The 20,736-nt window shown below is 45.8% G+C and overlaps 1 protein-coding gene across 1 annotated transcript in view; it reads right to left on the reverse strand.

The window, feature by feature from the left end:
• Positions 1-17,138: 17,138 nt before the first annotated feature.
• Xkr6 (XK related 6) overlaps positions 17,139-20,736 on the reverse strand; it is a 206,961-nt gene continuing 203,363 nt past the window's right edge. Inside the window, exon 3 of the mRNA XM_052191216.1 lies at positions 17,139-18,103. Coding sequence (XP_052047176.1) covers positions 17,139-18,103 — 965 coding nt within the window. The remainder of the gene's footprint in view (positions 18,104-20,736) is intronic.

Consider the following 20,736-nt stretch of genomic DNA (forward strand, 5'->3'; position numbering starts at 1 on the left):
GCTTACTATGACAGTATGATTCACGGTACTACAGGAAACTTGAGAACTTGGCTGTGCCCTGATTGTCTTCCTTCCCTTGATAAGTCATCCTGGGACTACTCTGGGATTCCCCTGCTTCCCCAGCCTGGGAATTCTTGGCATGTACATGAATGCTGCACTGCCTCAATAGGCACCTCTACCATAGGTGAGCCCACAAACTACAGCAGGGCATGGCCACTCTGACAGGTGCTTCCTCAGCACAGGTATAGTCATGAACAATTGGTACCCACAGACACAGTCCCTGAAAACCACTACCATTACAGACCTCAGAGGCAGGAATATGTGTCCCTTCCCAGAGTTGGGAGTTGACACAGCCTTCATCCCTTTCCCTTTGGCTTCTCTTCATTTTGCCCCAAACCTGCATTTTTTTTTTTGGAAGACCTGGAAAGATTGGATCTGAGTGGCCATATCTGGGCCTGAGCATGGACAGCATAGGTCCCGAGAAGAAGGGTCTAAACTTTGCAGATGGCTTGGATTCTGGCAAAGAATTCTGGGAGGGGGTGCTTATATTGGGGGGCTTCAAAGTCTCCAGAAAACAATGTCCAAAGAGGTACTGCTTTTAGAAGAAAGAAAGAGTAAGACATCCCTGGGATGTATCTCAAGCATCTCTTGATAGCTAAGAGAACGGGGAGATTGGGAGGCAGGGGAGATGGTAAAGACTATGTTACTCTCATGCAAGCAACCTTCTTTCTTTATTTCAAGGAACTCCATCTATGTTCCCATCAATTAGGGTGAGGGAGCAGCTTGTGCTACAGCAGTTAGGCAGTGTCTGAATTTGTCTGTTAAAAACTGTCTTGGATGGCTCAGCCACCTTGTGCAAGATTTGTAAACCATGAACAAAAATCAGACTTGTGCATTCTCAGCCTAAATAAGTGAGGAGCTGCCTTCTGCCTGCAGGGTTTTCCCTGCCTAGGTTGTGCTTTATAGAACCCCAGGAATCTCTTCTTCCCTATAACTATGTCTCAAGACCTTGCAAAGCTATACCAGTTCACTTGAATTAGCCTCACAGAACATTGTTGATGAGCTGGAAGCTGACATACTCATAATGCCACTCCACTACACAGCACACACTGTATACAGTGTGTAGGTACAGGGCTGGCTTCCTGAGCATTGATGCTTTCAGGCCCTTGAAGAGTCCCCTTGTACTTTCATTAGCTTCAAAGGGGAAAACAGAAGCAAGTTGATGTCTATGTTGGCAGGGAACAGGGTACTGGAAGGGATAGAAAAGTGAGGTTTGTCAGTGGGTATGAAGTGACATCTACCTGGGAAAGATGAAACTGGCCAAAAGGTGAGGTGGAAGGTTTGACTTGGCCCTCTGGGGACAGGTTACTCCATTTAGATGACCACAAATAAAGGAAGAGAAATATCTAACAGGTCAGATCCTCCCTAGAGCTCACCCGCTCCCAGCTATGGTCTGATTCAGGATCATGTTGGAAGGGCTACAATTATAGCTCCAGGTGCATAGTCCCCCTGCCCTACCCTCAGCCTCAGAGATCACAGCTCATTGTTCCACTTAAGCCAAATTTTTTTCTTGCATTAAGTCAACATATCCCCAAAACATATACCATTAAAAGTAGAATCTCTAAAGGAATTAAACATTTCCAACCAAAAGAGGATGAAAACAAACCGTAAACACAGAAACACAAAGTACACATCAGATCGCTTACAGAACCAAACAGGATTAGTACATCGAATCATTTCAAATGAAAGCAAAGAAAACTTTTGTTGTGGTTGTTAGCTCTTAAATTCAGGCAAAGAATCACTGTAGCATGCTCACCTTGAACCAGAGATTGGTCATTGTAGTTCTTGGATAAAGGAAGAAAACAATCTGTGAGGGATATGGAAAACAGCTTGGAATCTGAGGTGAAGGGGGTGGAGGGAAACTGGAAGATTGCATAGCTGTGAGACAGTGGCTTCTCACCAAGGCGAGCGAGTACATCATCTGAGAAATAGCATCTGATAGATTGATTTAATTTTCTGTTCATTTCTGTTTGCAGTATTTTGTTCTCTGTCCATCAGACACATCATACACAGAAACACATATACAGTGTGCATGCATGTGCACACACACACACACACACACACACACACCAGCACTAAAGACCAAAACCACACAAGCCAACCCCAACCTTTGAAAGACCCCTTGCTGCCTGTTCCAGCAAAGTTTGGATTCACCAGTACACAGTGCCTGAATCCCCACACTACTTCCTGCACAAAGTAAGATCTCAGATTTTTGCTTACAGTAGCAGTTAAAAGAGAGGATTGGGGACGTGGCATGAAGAAAAGCACCAGAAATGGTTTGATTCTCTTATTGATCTCTCTGTGGCAATGCCCCACATTTTGGTTAGGGGAGAGTCACTACTTTTTAAGAAATGAGAGAGGAAAAAACTGCCTTTTTTAAGCTTTCTTGAGGTAAATGTTATGTGTGAACACCTTAGGCAGTCATCAATACAAATAGAGAATGAACAACAGCTAAATGTAATATCCATGTGCAGAACATGAGAAAGCATAGTCACATCTTGCATTATGTCTCTCTCCTCTCATTCATCCTGCCTTCTATAAGGTATGGAACACAACAGAAGATGAAGGATTTCCTGTCTCACATTCGGCACCTGTCATCCACCCCTCACCAGACTCTCTTCCACACACATGTACCCAAAGTCATAAACCAAGGTAAAACTGAAAATAGAGTTTAGAATACTGTACACATTTCCACTCTTGATATATGCCTTCAGCATATACAGACATATATGCACACACACATGTGTGTGTATGTATACATATATGGTAGTTTACATTAATATAGGAAACAACAAAGGTCTTTTAGTTACGGTTTATGCAAAGTCTGTGCATCTTATTTGTGTTTCTGTTCCCTCTCCATTTTTGGATAAACGACCAGCTATAACAATCTATTATAAGGCCTCACAGAAAGAATTCTGCATGTTTTTTCTCTAAGAACCAAAGTGTATAAAATGAGGTTTGATTCTAGCACCTTAAACAGCATTAGTGATGTTCCCTTGGGAGAAATTAGCACTCCCTAACGGCCTAGAGACTCTCCATCAGTTACACAGCATCCACAGGTATTACTGGAGGGAGGAGATGAAACCGTGATGGTAGCTGCAGAGAGGGAGCAAACCAAGCCTCAGGGTGAAAGTCTCAATGACATACACACAGAATCTCAAAGTCAGGTCAAGCTGCTGTCTCCAAATTAAATTTATTGACTGTGCCCCTAACAGCCAATTCAATGAATAGTCTTCCCCATGAAGTATGAAAGTAGTATGGGAACCATTTTAGATGGGAAACTGAGTCTGAGAGACTTAGGAAGGTTACAGAGGAAACTGTTTGAGTCTGGACACAAATCAAGAATGCCCAACTTCTCACCTCGTATTCCCAAACCATCCTTTGTCAACTTTGATTGGTGAGTTGAGTTTTTTCTTTTTCTTTTTCTTTTTTTTTCTTTTCCTTTTCTTTTTCTTTTATTTTTTTGGAAAAGCAGCTTCTGGCCATGAGCAAGGAAGCAAAATGAACAAAGAATTTTTTTTTTAATATCAGCACCAAAGGAAGTTTAAAAGAAGCTGCCTTGTGCTCCTTTATCAAGTGTTATATGTCACGGAGACAGCAACTTTCACAAAAGAAGAGGAGAGCTCATCCCAGGGACAGGAGGACAGGTAGCTCATCTCTCCTGTCAGTGTCTGTCCCCAAGGTCATTACTCTCCAGAGAGCCAGTAGGTCAAGTGGAGCATTATAGTTTTGTAGAGGAATGATCAACCCCCACCAAAGCTGTATCAGAACCTCAAATGTATAATTACAGAGCCACAGTGGTACATCTATATCCATGTTGACTGACATGTGTATACACTCACGTCTCTGACTACACTGGCACGGAAGACTCGGGAGAAGTCCTGGTACTGTTGTTTGCTGCAAGTGGCCACCTTGAGTGGAGTTACATGACAGAAAAGCACCACAAGAAAAGGCACCACGGGTTTCAAGAAGTTAAATCTTGTGTTGTTACGACTCTGATCTCACCATGGTGGGGGCATAGAGAGGTTGTTCAAATTTGGCAAGGACCTTAAAGCCTCTGAGTCAAAAGATCTCATCCCACGTACATCATCCAATCCCAGCTCACCGAGAGAGAGAGAGGCACCAGGAAGCCTGACAGCCTGACATTGTCCTTTCCAGTGGCTAATAGAAAAGAAAAACATTTCTGATACTGAAATTTAAAAAGGGAGGTCCTCAGATACTGGAAGCCAACCCCTGTTTAAAAGGGAGCATGCAAATCTATGTGTCATGGTTACTTGGTTTTAATGAATTAAGAAGAAGGAAGGGAAGGAGGGAGGGAGAAGGGAAGAGAGGAGGAGTGGAGAAGAAGGGAGAGACTATTACATCCATATCCAGTTAGCCACAAATAGCACCAAATGGAGATTGCTGAAGATGGGTAGACTTCCACGCATGTCTACACAACTGAGGACTATGCATATTGACTTAGAATCCATATTACTCCATGATGAGAGTCTAAATAAGAAAATAGAAATCACTGGCCATCTGGAACAGCAGGGATTCTATAGGCCACTGGAAATCCAAGAAGGTGTTGCTGAGTGGACACAGTGACCTTTTAATTTCCCTCAGTGTACTTGCTGGCCCTGAAAACTCCTTCTGTTTCTGACTCCAGGTGGAGGTGACACTCCTGCTTGGCACAAATCCTTACATTGTGACAGGAAAGTGGATACAGGGGCAGAGTGCAGAGCCCTCACTGACGACTGTCTTTGCCTGGCTCTAAGTCTGTGTTGGAACAGAAGAGTCCACTGGCCATGCTGGTAGTTCTGGCAGGCTTCAAGTCTTTTTTTTTTCTTCTCTACAATCTAAGCCCATGATGATGAGCTAGACAGACCTGGGACCAAAACTGTGATGGCTCTCTGCACAGGGACCTCTCAGTTGGCTGGTGACAGTGGGAGTGTGGCATGGCAGCCCATCTCTGTAGTTCACTGATATAAATGTGGTTCTTGCTTTTCCTTCTGCTTCCTCAAGCTGCACGTTTAGCCTTCATGGTTTGCGAATCCTACCGCTTAGCTGAGCCTCAAGTGGCACTTTCCTTTCTGCAGGTGGTAAGTAAATGGTTGCTGCTGCTTTCTGTGTTACCAGCTGAATATCCAGACCTATCTTAGGGGCACAAGCAGCAAGGAACAAACAAGAAGCTTCTGCACAAAGGTCCGCTGTTTACAAGGGAAATCACCAATAGCCTTCTGGGAGGGAAATAAAAAGCCACCTGCTCACTCTTCACCCAAGACCCCTCCACATCATTTGCCTCCATTGTAGCTATGGCTGACTGGAAGTCCATCTGTCTTCCATGATCTCTGTTCCCTTTTCTCCTCCCTAGGGTTTCTAGCACTTCTTTGTGGGTGGGAGGTAACCTCAAAATTTCCCCCTTGCCTTTCCTCAGCCTATTGGCCCCAAGTACTCCTGATTATGGCAGTGGTGTCTGAAAGCTCATATCTGCACTATCTCTGCTGTTGCTACTGCCCCTGGCCACCGGAGGCAGCAGCAAGAAAGAGGAAGCCAACTTAGTCATCAGTGCTGTGTCTCCTAGATGACCCTGGGTAAAAAGTAGACTCCATGACACCGAGGGGCTGTAGGTCAGGGTACTTGATGGAAACCAGTGACAGGCTCAGCTGGGAAGCTGCTTCCTTTAAGGCTTTCTTCATCTCTAAGGTCATGTGCTCCCTCCCACGGAACTGGCCAGATCCTGCCCACACTCCTGTGTGTCAGATTCTACCCTGCTCTAGAGGATGTTCAGTTTCTGAGTCAGGCATCTTGAGTATTTTAAAACAAGCCTTTTTGGAAGCAAGAAAATTGATAAGTAGGAAGGCTTATAATTGCCCATAGGTCACAGAGCTCACATTTAATGATTTCCCACTGGGAGTCTATATGCTGGCCTATGGTGACAAGTTGAAATTCATTTCCAGCCTCTAGGCCTGGATTATCATTTGATATCTTCCCCCTCTCTCTGCTTTAACCACATGGCAGACCAGGACTGTGTTTGGCATACATTAGCATTGACAAATAATGGCTTTTTTAGTCTTCCTCCAAAGGGGGTACATTAACTCCATCATGCACACCCCTGGTGTACTTCTCCCCATCCCTTCTCAAGGTATACATGAGTAACATGTGTGCATGACCCATGTGATCAAAGTCAGGGTTACTTCTAAGCCCTTCCTGATGCCTAGGCCAAACTGCTTCTAGGCCAGGCATATTTCATTGAAATGCAGGCTAAAAATGGGCTCCTGTACACTGTCTCGGATACAGGGTTCGGTTATCAGAGGTGGCTATGAAGCTGAAGGTTTAGAAAGATCAGCTGACTGGCTCTGCTTACTGGAGATCATGGTTAATGTTGGCAGAGTCAAGGGTGTGGGAGGCATGTGCTGAGCTCTTGGGGAAGAACTGACCATGACCATCAGGGATGGGGAAGGACAGGGGGAGGAAGGAAGCTCCGTGGACATATGGGGTGTTTATAATCAGGAAGGGATTGTCCAAGGCACCAGTGGCAGCTTGGAGATGCTGTTCTAGGTCTTTGCCTTTCATGGACAGGAGATGCCTGCTCATTGGTCTGTGGAATCTCAAGATTAATTACAACTTTGCACCACTGAAATCCAAGAGAATGACTATAATCCATTTCTTAAACTGCCAGTGCCCATAGTGGACATAAGATCAATGAGGGAGGACACTCTGAGGTTAGCCCTTCATGAAAATTAAAAATGGTGTACACTCAAGTCTCCAACCTGCCTGAGGAGTTTGACTTCTTTCGTTCTGGGAAGAGCCAGCTAGCCACACATGGGCCATTATTGGGTTGAAATAAAGAGTCTCCAAAAGGAAAGCTTGCACAAATATAAGAAAGTGACCCTGACTTGCCACCATTCTGAGGGAAGTGGATTCTAGTCTTCTGGGGGAGGGGCTGAGTTCCAAAGGCTCAAGAAAAGCCAGAGCATAGCAGAGTGTGTTAGTGAAGCAGGAAGCCTGTATCAGAGCTTGCTACCAGGAAGATGCTGAGTCAGAAAAAAACTGGAACTTGGAGGTGAGGGTCAGATAGGTATTTGCTTTGAACAAAAAACCACATCAACAACCTGATGACACCAAGAGATGACAGAAAGAGCTCAGTGGGCTCATTTCCTGTTTCTCCCTCCCTGTCTCTCTCTTTTTCCCTCCCTCCCATTCTCCCCAGCCCTTCCTACCCACTCTTCTCCATCCCTCTTTTCTTCTTTCTTTCCTTCCTTTTCTTAATATATTATTTCCTGTAACACATTTATCACTTTCTTAACAGCCAAAGCTCAAGACTGAGTAGGAGGAGCAGCTCCTGCTGCCTCTCTAGGACTAAAGTCTCATCTTCCATGACCCACCTTCCAACTTCCTTCCTCACACCCCACAGAGCAGCTTTTCCATAATACTTATAGGAAAGTGGTTTTCTTTAAAGTTTGTTTTTCCAGAAAATAGTCTGTGGATGTGGATAATGGAAATATTACTCATAGTTGGGGTTGGCAACAAGAAAAGTCCTACTGATGTTTCCAGGGCCTAAAGATGGACTGACCACACTTGGATGTAATAAGTCCCATGTGACTCTGGGATTATGAAGACAACAATGGTGAGGGAAAGGAAGAGAGATGGCTGGAAGGAGGCCCACATAAGGACTGGCAACACAGGAAGAAGGTCTTTTGGAATCAACAACATGGGGTAAGAAGTGCTTGTCCACCCCGGGGAAAGGACAGGACAGTGAAGCAGCTGGAACTTTAGAAAGCTCAACACTGGAGTCACCCCTACCAGGGACTGTGATTGTGGGCACGAGGACATGCCCTCCAGGACCCCCTCACTTCCTAGGGAAACCTACCCCAGACCTCTTGTGGTCCTCCTTCAAGACAAATGACCTCCCTTTCTCTTTGTCACTTCTCCCTTCTCAAAGGAAAACTCAGCAATTCTTTCCTTTCTTCAAAGACTGGTACTATAGGACAATTTTCCAAATAATAGCAGATTTCATTTTGGTTCTGAAACAAAGAGGATGCTCCCACTGGGTTCTGAGGAGACTCTCTTGGCAGGAAAGTCTCTGGGGACTCAGGGAGACACCCTGCAGACCAAAGCTAACAGGCCGGGGGCGGGGGCGGTTTCTAGAAGGCCTGGATTTATGGTTGGAGCCTTTACTTGCTCAGCTCAGAAGATGTGGGTTCTCTGTAGAAACCAGTGAACCTGTGGCACAGTACTCCCTGAACAACTTGAGACATGCTATTTGTTAGAAGACACATTTGGCCCATCTTGTGTGCTGGGAAGGGAAGAGCTCGATGCACATGGAAAAGCAAATGAGAAATTCAAGCAGGCTTCCTTTTATGCGAGTTTTGAAAATCTTCCCCCACCACCAAAATGCAAAAGCAAACAAGACAGTCCAACATTTTGTTTTCAGGCAAAGATCCTCACCTTTGGAAGCCAAGACTTGTCAGCAAACAGAGTACCAGACTTTCCAAGGAAACAAACAAGCCAAAAAGTACCAAGCTATTCCAGGACAGCCACAGGGACTCTCTGGATCTCAGGAGAGAAGAGAGCTGCTACCACACCGAGCCTGGGAGGAGTGCATGCAACAACAGAACCAAAGTAGTAAGCCCTGGTCCCAGGGCACGTGAGCGCCCACCTGCCGTCATCTCTCCACAAAGGGAGGAGAGAGCTTCTCAGAAACACTTTGTCTGACAGAAGCCAGGACATGGAAAGGCCCACTTTTTTACTACGAAAGGAGAGTGACCTTTCTGGAGCAGATGATGGTATAGCCCCACATTGAGACAGCTCTGTGATTCTAGTCTCTGTTATCGTTGTAAAATTTACCTAAATGAATGAGGATGAGGACTTAGCCTGGGATCCCTTTTCCTGCATATATCATGGCACTCGGTATCCAGTCAGTGCTCAATTAGTGCTGAAAAAGGCATTAAGTAGAAAGCAAACTTGGTAATCATAACACTGTTATCCTCACAATGCTTTACCAGACCTTAAACTGCTTTACCCTCACAACACCCCTGTGAGGTAGGTAAGCAATATTCTCATGGCACAGAAAGAGAAATTGGCTCCAGAGTGACTCGACTTGGGTACATTTCCAAAAGGGCAGTCTTGCAATTCCCAGTGACGCAATCTGTCTGTCCATGAGAAAGCACCCTGCTTTGATTTAAATGCTTTCTCCGACCCTTTTGTTAAAACAAAGAAAATGCTTCGAGATGTCACTCTGTAAAATCAATTTCCTGTGTTCAAAAGGAATACACTCTGCTGTTTCTGCCCCAGGGAATTGGAAGCACTGACCAGCTGGACACAGTTTCCTTCAGCACACTTTGGGACTCCTGCCTCATCCTTATCTCTTGCCTACCATCCATCCACTGAGGCTCTCTGTGGCTCCAAGCGTCCATCTTCTGAGTCCCTGTTCACAAATGCTGCGGGATCCTTTCGTGAGTCAGGACGAGCACGGATGAGGGCAGAGGCGCAGCTGGGGTCTCTGTGCTCCTTCCTTTCAGTTGCCACCTGAAATACCTTGTGGGAACAGAGAAGGCCAGCAGGGTTGGCCTCACCACACGCAACAGACACAAACTCAAAGGAGCTATTACTGACTTTCAGAGTGTGGCCGGCTGATCCTTCACATCGAATAGCATTAACTTTACAGACCAGAGTCAGAGCAGGTGCGAAGAGTCAGGCCAGGGCTCCGTGGTCACGGGCAGAAGAATTTGGCAGCAGTACCCAAGACCTGCCCTTGAGAGAGCACTCTGTTCCTCTGGGGCAGTCTCACAAAGTGACTTTTCTTTCTTTTTGTCATTTTTGGTGAGAATTTCTATACCAGAACAGACCTAGCCCAGGACCAGGTTGACTGATCCATGGGCATTTGAACTTCCATAGTTCTCTTTTTGCAAGATGGTTCTCAGGGCCAGTTTAGAATTGGTGTCATAGCTGCACCCCTGAGTGCTAATGCCCTCCATGGCTCCCACCTGCTCTCACTCTGGGCTAGGTCCTAAAATCAGCGACGTTCTTAGGATGGGTCTGTTTTCTTGTTCCAAGTACATCTTGGTATTTGAAATGATAACAGTCAAACCATAGTTTAAAAAAGGAGGCGGGGGTCAGGGAGAGGAAAAGAAATTGAACTTAACTTTTTCAATTCAAATTGTGAGGAGGGAAATATCCCAATTTGGTAAAATAGAAAGAAAAGGAAAATAAAAAAAATAGCATGTTACTCCCTGGTCCCACATATCTCTGAGGCTTTGCCTGCAGGCTCCACGCAGAGCACACAAGGGAGTGGGGAAGGACCCATGATGCGCATGAACATTTGTAGCTGACAATATAGGCATTGGAAAAGCACATTCAGGGCTTTCTGTACTCTGTGTGAGTTCTGGGGGTGATGAGTCCATTTGAGAAGAGAAGCCTCAAGGATTTGAGCAAGGGTAAGAGACCCTTCCCAAAGAGCTCTGGCTGCCTCCCACACCACCCCAGAGCCACTTTGCTGAACCCACCTCATGTCTGCCAGACGCTCTGTGAGTAGCCATCTCCAGAAGTACACGCCCCTGTATTTTCTCTGGTCATTCAGGAAAAAACTAGCATCAAGGGACTTAAGAATTGGCAGATGCCCAGCAAGTGCCAGGTGACCAGATGTCCCTGACCAGATGCTACTGTACTGCAAGTTAGCAGTGTGGTGACATCTCTGATGATCCAAGGCTCTCTCTCTATCTACATGTCCTTTCTGCTCACCTCCTAGGTTTCTGGGTGTCAGGTAATATCTGAAACCTACTCCTTTTCCATACTTCTAGTTTCCAAGGAATTGGGGTCACCCTTATTCCTTTGAGATTCCTTCAATACAGGAAACACTGACCAAATCATTGGAGCATCCCTGAGCAGGAGGGAAAGCAGAGGTGATCTGCTCACCATCCACTTTACTGATGGAGAAACCAAGGCACCAAGAGGTGAAGTGAGTTATCCATGATCACAGTGGAGCCCTGCATCAGCCTGTGGGCCTTCCTGATCTTTCTGGCTTTAAGCAGAGCACCTAGGAAGTGTGAAGGTAAAACAAGCCTCCAAGCCTGAGGACCCCAGGTCTACACTGCGGATGGACTAGAGTCAGATGGCTGGCTGACTGACAGATGGCCAAAGGTTACTTAGAGACAGGTGCTTTCCTAGTCACTAAGAGGAAAGTCATAAATATCTTTCCCCCTTGACTTGAGGGTGATGTTCTAGAAACCATCCTCCCTGAAGGCAGGAACAGAGATTGCTGACTGACTTTAGTTTGAGGATGGGGCTAGGGATTCTTTCTGGAGACCAGCCAGGACAGCATCTCCTACCTGGACATACACATTTTCTCCATGCAACGAGGGCACTCCAGGGCAAGTGTCTCTAGGTCTTTGCTGCTCCTGCTCCTGTGGTCTATTCTTAGCCCTTGACACAGGTGCTGGCCTGAAGAAGGGGAATCTCCTGCAGAGACAGTCTGTCTGCTGCTCTCTGGAGCCATCATTAATAGCACTCATGACCTTTGGCTCCAGAACACTCCTGCTGTGTCCTGCCAGTCACCACAAAGAAAGGGAGAGAGAGAGAGAGAGAGAGAGAGAGAGAGAGAGAGAGAGAGAGAGAGAGAGAGAGAGAGAGATGTAGAGATGCTCAGGAGTTGAGTAAAGCAGAAAGACCCATGTGGGCAGAGGAGAAAGCTGGGACTAGGTCAAGTTAATATCTTTTGATATATTTAGTCAGTAGCAACAGATGCAACCTTTGGAGTGAGAAACCTAAACCTTTCAAACAGCCAAGGATGCGGGGGGCGAGACAAATGTTGTCACATCTTCCTTTTCCTCGGGGAAGGACTTAGAGAAAACCTCTAAGAAAATGGACTTGCCTTCTACATCATTATACATTTCAAAGTTGAGACAGGCACATGTTGACTTAGGATGCTCTTAAGAGTGGAGAAGGCTGTCTGTCGCCTGCAGTTGGATAACCATTACCAGTGCCACATTCCAGAGGCTGGGCTGTAGATGAGAAAGGAAGGCTGCCCAAACTATCGCAGGACTCTGTTTGAAAAAAGGAGTTAGGGTTGGGACAAACTTGAACCTAGAGGAAGCTCCCATAATGTCTATCTCACGTCCAACTGGACCTCGATGAAAGGAGCAGGGGCTGAACTTGGCTTCCTTCCTGCAGGAGGCTATGTTGTGTCTTGAGGAGAGCCCAGGAATCAGCAGGTGTTTGAGACCACAGTACGTGGCACTACACTTTGGCAGGTTGGTCAGTACCTAAGGGGGTTGATTCCTCAGAGTCTTCTCTTTCGCCTATGTATTGTCTTTCCCATGATTCCCTGGAGGCATGCTCAGATTTCCCTGGCAGTTTCCCAAGCAACTCTAGAAGTGACACTTGGATCCATGGAATTATACTGACCTCTCTTCCCTTTACATGTTAAATTTGTATACCATGCTCCTAGCCAAATTTGGTGGCGTTATTTTAGTATTTACCAATTACTGGGCAAATGGATGCAAGATAACCATCCACAGACTACCTGACCTGAGACTTAGCACTGCAGGGTATTGGAATCCCTAATAAACTCCAGCTTCATTCTCCTCCAGACTCCTATACTCCAGGGGTCCAAACCTGCACACAGAAGCTCTGTTTTAAGGTAATGGGTAGAGAAAATCTTTCTCAGGTCTAGAAGCATCAAGGCTTGGGGACCATGAGAGACCCATGTAGTGAGGCACAGAATAGATGAGGGGGAAAGCAATCATGAGTTCTTTCTCAGGCACGAGGAACTGCAAAGGGAGTTCAGAGGCATGTGAGGAAGGGGCACCTGACCTTCCCAGAGCTTCTCCGAAGGAGACACACATCTAGGTGGTGACAGCACATCAGGCTGGAGGAAGAATGGAGAAAGTTACATGACTTGGTGCTTTTAAAAACACCTTGTATCTCTCTTAAATTTGGGTCTAAAGCCTGTAGCATGAAAAGCCATATGACCAGGAGAGTTGTCCTTGGTACCAGACAGGATCTGCTCTGTTTTGGCCACCATGGGGGTCCTAGGAGGCCACTGCTGTTGAGAGGACACAGGGACCACCGAGAATTGGGTGATTCTGTATCTGTGGAATAGGATACAGGGGTGCTCCAGGCTATGGGGAGATGTGTCTTCCCTTGATTAGGACAGTAAGGAAAGACGAAGCCTGCTGTCTCCTGGCCTCCGGTCTACCTGGGCTTTGTATATTCCTCCTAACATCCCTGGTCCCAAATACAGGACAAGGCTAATCTTAAAGAACAGGGAAACATTTTATTTGAGATATCAGAAACTTTAGGGGCAAATGAAGTCCACAGGAGCAGATTTGATGGATTTAGATCCTCTTAACCTCACCTATCAATGTTCTTAAAAGACCTAAAGATTCCCAAGGCAGATCCACCCAGCATGTGGAGGAGGAAGGCTTTTAGAAACAATACCAACAAAACTAATCTCTTTGCACTGATAGGACTATATTTCTTAGAATACAAGAGCCAATCATTCTGTGGGGTTAGGGGAGTGAAATATGAGGGTCTATAGGCATATTGTATGGTGGGGGGGGGACAGTATGAAAAGAAAGAACAAGGTACCAACAGTCTTATCTATCAAAGTTAAATATCAGGACTTGGTTATTTGCCATCAAGAGATTCGGGGAAAGAAATAGGTACAGAGATTTCTGTTGTAAGCACTGAAGGTTACAAATGGGGAAAACTTAGATGGGTCTTACTAACTCATGAAACACAAGGTTATCAGGGGCCCAGATATGTCGGGGTGAAAGCAGACTGCCAGGCGGTGATGACACTATGCCTGAGCACAGTGGTCCTGCTGTGGCATGCCCAGGTCATCTTGGAGGAAGACACTGAGAATGTGTGAAGTCCTTTAGTGACACGAGTTACCAATGACCTCTGAAGGGGTAGAAGAGAAAACCTCATGGGACGGAATGCTTAAGAACAATGGAGTCTGGAGATGGGGCTCTCTACAAGATGAGGGTGATGCTGCCAGAGGAAACAGGTCTAGTCCCTCTAGGACCTTCCTTCCACCTACCCTGTCTCTGCTGTTTGGCTCACTCTCCTTTCTTTGTCTTGTCTCTCTGGTCCCCCTGATACTGCCCACAGATTTCCAATTGCATTATTTGGAAAGGTAAGGCAGGAAGGAGGATCTCAGGAGAAGGACAGAAATACTACTAAAGAAGGAAGGGAGCCCAAACCCACGAAGGCTGAAGCCAAGGGCTGGTGAGACATCCACGGCCCCACCTCTTCCTCCTTCACTGTGCACGGCTCAGGCCTCCTTAAACTGAAAGCTGTTTTCCCAATCTGGATGCTCTCAGCCAACATTCACAATTTCTAAGTTTTGTACGTGTTTGCCAAAGACAGAGTGGTCACACAGAAGTGGCAGACTAAAGCCAATGGTGGGGTCGAAGAGCAAGAGATAAGATGGAAAAGTGTCTAAACTAGACCTACAAGAAGTGCCAGAGGTTCAGAGGGGACATGTGGTGCTGAACAGCTACAAGGAAGCTATTCACTGGCACACTGAGCTCCAGACCTGAGACTGACAGGACTTGGGACCAAAGCTAGCTGAAGGCCTAGCCACCCCACAAATGGACTCACCTTGCCCAGCCTGAGCAGAGTATTGGGTGGGGCTTGGGGACAGAGCCCCAGCAGGTGCATGTGAACAGGTCATGCAGGGAGCTCCCTTTGTCCACCGTTCTTGCCCACAGTTCCAAGCAGTCCCTCTCTCTCTGTTTTGTCACTGCCAGGCAGGCAGCCCAGCTGGTCTTCACCTCAGCCTAAGTGTGCTCTGTTGTGTCCTGCTTCCCAGAGAAGGGACCAGGCAGGACCCCCAGAGACCCCATCTGAGGGAGGTCCTGCAAAGTTGTGGTAACATATGAATGAGATAAGGCGGTGAAACAAAGGAGGGTCTCACAACTAAAATAATGTTTTAAAGATTTAAGAAAAGAAAAAGAAGATTCAGTTAAACCATAAGGGTAACAAGGAGGGACCCTTGGTTTTGTTTTTTAATAGTTATTTAAAATAAAATTTAAAAATCCCTCAAACATAAAAACAATTTCCTCAGTTTTTGAACTTCTCTTAAGAATAGCTCAGTGTGAGGTCTCGCACCCTGAACAGTTAATCCATAATTAAAAACCAATTGCAACCACAGACAACAAAGACTACAGTATGTACTTAAAAATACTGTGTATGTATATATATAGATATATATATATTTACACATATATATCTTTTGTGGAGATATTTTTCTTTTTATGATTAAATTTCTTTTTCTTTTTTTTCTTTTTCTTTTTTTCTCTTTTTTTCTTTTTTTTCCTTTTTTGTGCCCAAGTAGAGATAGAATGGTATTGAAATAATACCCTAAAACAGAAATACTGTTTAAAGGGACAGTACCTTCCAAACACAAATTAAAAATTTTACAAATGGTCAAGCACACTTGTGACACCTCCAGAAATTCACCTTGGTATAGTGAGAAAATAAACAGTCGACTCCAATCCTCACCAAAGCCACAGGGCCTGGATGATCAGCCTTTGCCGCTGGGATGGGGACTTGCTCTTCAGGGAGATGGCCACACACAGATGCCACCTACACCACCTTCCCATCCAGCCTTCTCACTTCCCTTCCCCAGCAACCACTGCATTTACCTCACTTCAGTTCTGTGTATTTCTGACAAGACCTTGCAGCAGGTGTACACACACACACACACACACACACACACACACACACTGTCCACTCACCCCAAATGCACCAGGCTGAATGAGTCTCAGCCAACCACATTGACAAAAGCACCAGTCTGTGAAATGGGTCGGTTACTATGGTATGACTTTTTTATATGTTGATAGATATTCTAGTGTTCCTCTTTATGTTATTTTTTTTAAGCACAGATGAAAAATGAAAAATTCTTTCCAGATCAATTTAAGGCTTCCCACCAAATGAAAAGAGAAGAGGCCTTACACACTGTCACACGAGACACACACACATAAACATACACACACACCCTTCTCAGCCTTAAAATGACGGAAGAGATCATTGTAGTATTGTGCCTTTAAACTGATGTCGTCCCTTTTGCTACCATGCTGAGTTTGATCATTGCTGATTCTCTTTGATGGTGTTTATGAACATCTCCTTTGATCTGCTTTTAGAATTTATCAAATTGGGTGTTTGGGAGTTTCATTCTTGTTTGTGTTTTGGTTTGTTTGTTTGTTTTTGCACGGGAAAATAATGCAGTTGTTGCTAGGCAACTGTTACAATGGCACATAGTCAGCCTTCAAGGAGCTTTTCTGGCCCGTGGAGATCCAAGTAGCCCTTTAGCTTCTAGAAGGCTTTGCAAAATGGGTAAGGGGCAGGAGAAACCAAATAGAGAGAGGGGCTTCTATGCCTTTGCTTTTGGTCAATTTGTTTGCTTGTTTACTTGTTTTTTCAATACAAATCATCAGATAGGAAAGATTGTTTTGGTATGGTATCTGTTTGCTGTTTTAGTTTATTTGCTTTGTTGGTAGATTTTGTTTCATTTAATTATTTAATTTTTTTTCCTCTTCTGGTACAAAAGTTACCAGAGAGTTTTCTGTGAGGAAACATGACAGTACCTAAAGAAACTCAGCACCTAAGGGCATAAGGCAGTTGAAGGTTTTTGTTTGTTTTGTTTTGTTTTGCTTTGTTCTCTCAATCAGCACCAATCCCATAAATGATCTACACTTGGTGTAAAGTATAAAACTTTTGTTTGTTTGTTTGTTTGTTTGTTTGTTTGTTTTGGAGAGGAGATTAGCTTTTCCTTCTCCATCCTAGGAACTGTAGTGTGGGATTATTTAATTTTTTTCAATACTGTTTCTTATGTGTAAAAAACAAAAGAAAGGTTTTCTTTCTGTTTTTACTTACAAAACATAGAGAATATCTTTGTATACATATAGTGACTGGAAAGAAAGCTTATCTGAAGGGGATGTGACTTATTGATCTTTTTTGTAGTGTTGGTGTTGTTGGTGTGGCGGTGGTGGTGGTTCTGTGTATTGGGGGAAGGGAGGGTTATATTTCTTGCAGGCGGTGTTGACCGCAACCAAACTTAAGGTCCCCTTCTCAATCTGGGTCAAGGTGTTCTAGAGTGAAGACTCATACTGCAGCAGCTCATAGAGCAGAGGCCCGTCTCGGTAGCGAATGCCCACTGCGGTGGGGGTGACGTACTGCAGGATGTTAATAGTCCTCCGCAGCCTCCTGTCTACAAAGTGCGCATCCCAGGCTGGGTACCGCTTTCTCGGCATGTCAATCTTAATCAGGGGCCCTTCTGGGTGGTAAGGACGCCCTGACGGGGTAGAGGGCCCCATGGGTCTCACTTGGAATACGGGCAGGCAAGTATCAGCCGTGAGGTCCTCCTGCTGTTCCGTCACGGCTCTGGTGGGCGTGACCTGGGTCCCGCGGTACCCAGGGGTCTGAGGTGCCATAGGCTCAACATCAGGGGGCAAAGGGATGCCCCAGAGCAGCTCGGCACAACAGGAGCTGGCAAAGACCTTAGCCCGCGGCCCCATGGGATGCAACACGCCATAGTATAAGAGCATGAGCGTAATCCCAGCCACAAAGCTAACGAAGACACAACACAGTGCTGGCACGGCATAGGAGTCAGTGCTCTCCGGATTTCTGTAAAAATACCAAAGGAACGTCAAGGCAGCATTCTCGGTCAAGACTATCGTATAGTATGCGAACATTCGGTATCGAGTCCGCCCTTCCTTGACGTTAAACCAGCAGAAAATGTACACGATCCCTACCACCATGTTGAAGAGGATCTCCTCCCACTTGGACATGCAGAAGTCTGTCCCACCATGGATGATCCAGAAGGCCATGGCGCACCAGTGCACCACCACGAAGATCCCGAAATACAGCTGGAAGATGGAAGCAAAGAGGGCGAAAGAGATAACTCGGGATGAGATGGTGAAGAGGCGCCAGAAGAGGTGGATGAGGGCCCCTCTGTAACTCATGCTCTTCTTGTCGTCCCTGGAGTCCCGCAGCAGCTTGTGATAGGAAGCTAGCACCCAAGCCAGGGACATCAGGGAAGTCACAGAGGAGACACCTGCCAAAAAGACACAAACCCACACAGTTAAAACCCTGGATATCTACTGTGGGTGCAGCAGGACTGCTGGCTGAGGAGACGCCCCACACGCCGCAATCTAAGGAGGGAGAGACAAAAACAGATCAGGCACTGGGACCTTCGGAATCCCAGCTGCTTTCTCCACTTGACCTCTTCCACGCACTTGCTTTCTCAGCAGCCCTTGCCCAAGTCCTCTGTAATCTTCCCTTGCAGGGTTGTGCTTTTTCCTCTGGTTTTCCTCCCCGGCTAGGAACTACCTACCTCCTGCTTTGAGAGTACAGCCTCCTTACCGGTTTGGTTCCCCTCAGAGCCTCTGTGATTCATCCCCAGCAAATCATCCAACACTCAAAGATTCTGGGAGCTTGGAAGGGTCTCTGGCCATTGGAAGCACTTGAATTTCTCTAAAGCAATTTTCTTTCTAATGCGGCTGAACTGATGATGTTTGTAAGCAAATCTGATGAACTGGTAATGATAGCTGTTGACTATGGTCAGTGATACATCCACCCACAAACAAGTCACCCACCAAGCACTGTGGTGAAATGTCTTCTCACCCAGGACCTTCCCAAGCATGCCTGAATTCCTCATGCATAACCTGAGTTAATATCCAGTGCCCCCTTGTGTGGTCCTTCCTAAAAATTCAGAGCTAAATGCAACTGGAGGACTGGCTGTCATCTCATTGATGGTCTCCTTAACAAACTGTTCTCACAAGCATGACTCTCCTATTTCTGTCTTCCAAGCTAAAATCAGTGCTATGCTACCCATTAGCATTAAGGTCAGATCCAGGCACTCAAGGTTCTCAGAAAGATGGCTGAGACCTTTCATTTGGGTCCCTGCCAGCACCTCACAATGATCCAAGCTTCAAGGAGGAACCAAGTTCTGCTTTCTGACCCTTGGATTCCGATCCTCCCCACCTCACAAGTCTCCTTCCTCCCCTTCTCTCTATGTGTCACTGTAAAACAGGATGGCAGGAGCCATAGCAACCCCGGCATGTGGGCACAGAGGACACTGAACATCTGCATAGTTTGCTGCCACCAGGAGCATGGGCTGCTGTTGTCATATCAATAAAGATACAAAATAATCAGGAGCGATGAGGCATGAACCCAACTTCTCCATGGAAACCAATCAAAATAAGATTCTGAGAGCAGTGATGGTGGATTTTCCTCCAACTTCTCCAGAAAGTTCTAGAATGGATACTTGCATGCCTGCTTATCCGACACACAGGTCTGCATTCAAGAAAGCATGCATGGTTTGCGGGCCAAACATTCAGAGGAATGTTGTGTTCTGGCTGCTAGGTTGGAGTAGGAAGAGCAGGTCCTCATAGGAGTCGGTTGACTTGGGTGTGGGTTTCCAGAGGGCAGGGAGCTGGAAGTCTCACCATTGTACCTTCTATCAGACTTAGTCCCCTAGGACACTCTGAGGAAGTTTCCTTTCCAACATCCTGTGGCTCCACCTGACTAGCCTGCTTGCCTGCTTACCTTCCTTCCTTCCTCCCTCCCTCCCTCCCTCCCTCCCTCCCTCCCTCCCTCCCTCCCTCCCTCCCTTCCTTCCTTCCTTCCTTCCTTCCTTCCTTCCTCCCTTCCTTCCCCTTTTCCTTCTTACCTTGAATTGATGTGTTTCTAAATAGTTTAGGCTGGTCTCAATATTATAGCTAGGTTAGCCTGGGACCCCGGAATCATCCTGCCTCAATCTCTAGAGTTCTAACAGCTGAACTCATTTACTTTTGTTTGTGTGCATGCACAGCTGTGGTGTGTATGTGTGTGTGTGTGTGTGTGTGTGTGTGTGTGTGTGTGCATGAGCACGTGCATATATTCATGTCTCTGTGTATAGGTATGCATAGGCATGTGCATGGGCATGTAGACTGCAGAGGCCAGCTTTGGGTCATATTCTTGAGGAGGAGGAGGAGGAGTACACTTTATGTTTTAAGAAACAGGGTCTCTCATTGGGGGCCTGGAGACCAAGATGGCTAGTCTGGCTGGCTAGCTAGGGACCCACTTGTCTCTACAGCAACTCTGGGATCACAGGCTTTTTATGTGGTGCTGAGGATCAAATCAAAGTCATAATGTTTTCATGATAAACACTTTATTGACTGAACCATCTTCCTAGTCCCTGAATGAATTCATTCATTTCTTTCTTCCTTCCTTCCTTCCTTCCTTCCTTCCTTTCTTTCTTTCTCTTTCTTTCTTTCTTTCTTTCTTTCTTTCTTTCTTTCTTTCTTTCTTTCTTTCTTTCTTTCTTTCTTTCTTTCTTTCTTTCTTTCTCATTTTTTCAAGTCATCCCTAACTGTCCTTGAACTCATTTTGTAGACCAAACTGGTCTCAAACTCAGAAAGATCCACCTGCTTCCACCTGACCCAAGTCCTGGGATTAAAGGAACCCACCAGCATTGAACTCGCTTCTTTCTGTCAATATTTAAGCACCTGTTAGGAACTGTCAAGACTTGGCTGTCAAAAGGAGTGTTTATGAAATCTAGGTAGGAAGAAAGCCTGATTTTGGTGTTCTTTCTAACACCATGAGAACTACTACAACCTCTATTATTTTCCACCCAGAAAAGCGTGAGTGGTGAGCTTACAGAGAATGGAAAACCAGCTCAGCTTTTGCCAGAACACAGCCTCAATT

Source organism: Apodemus sylvaticus, chromosome 8 (assembly GCF_947179515.1).
Source record: "Apodemus sylvaticus chromosome 8, mApoSyl1.1, whole genome shotgun sequence".
Classification (NCBI taxonomy): Eukaryota; Metazoa; Chordata; class Mammalia; order Rodentia; family Muridae; genus Apodemus; species Apodemus sylvaticus.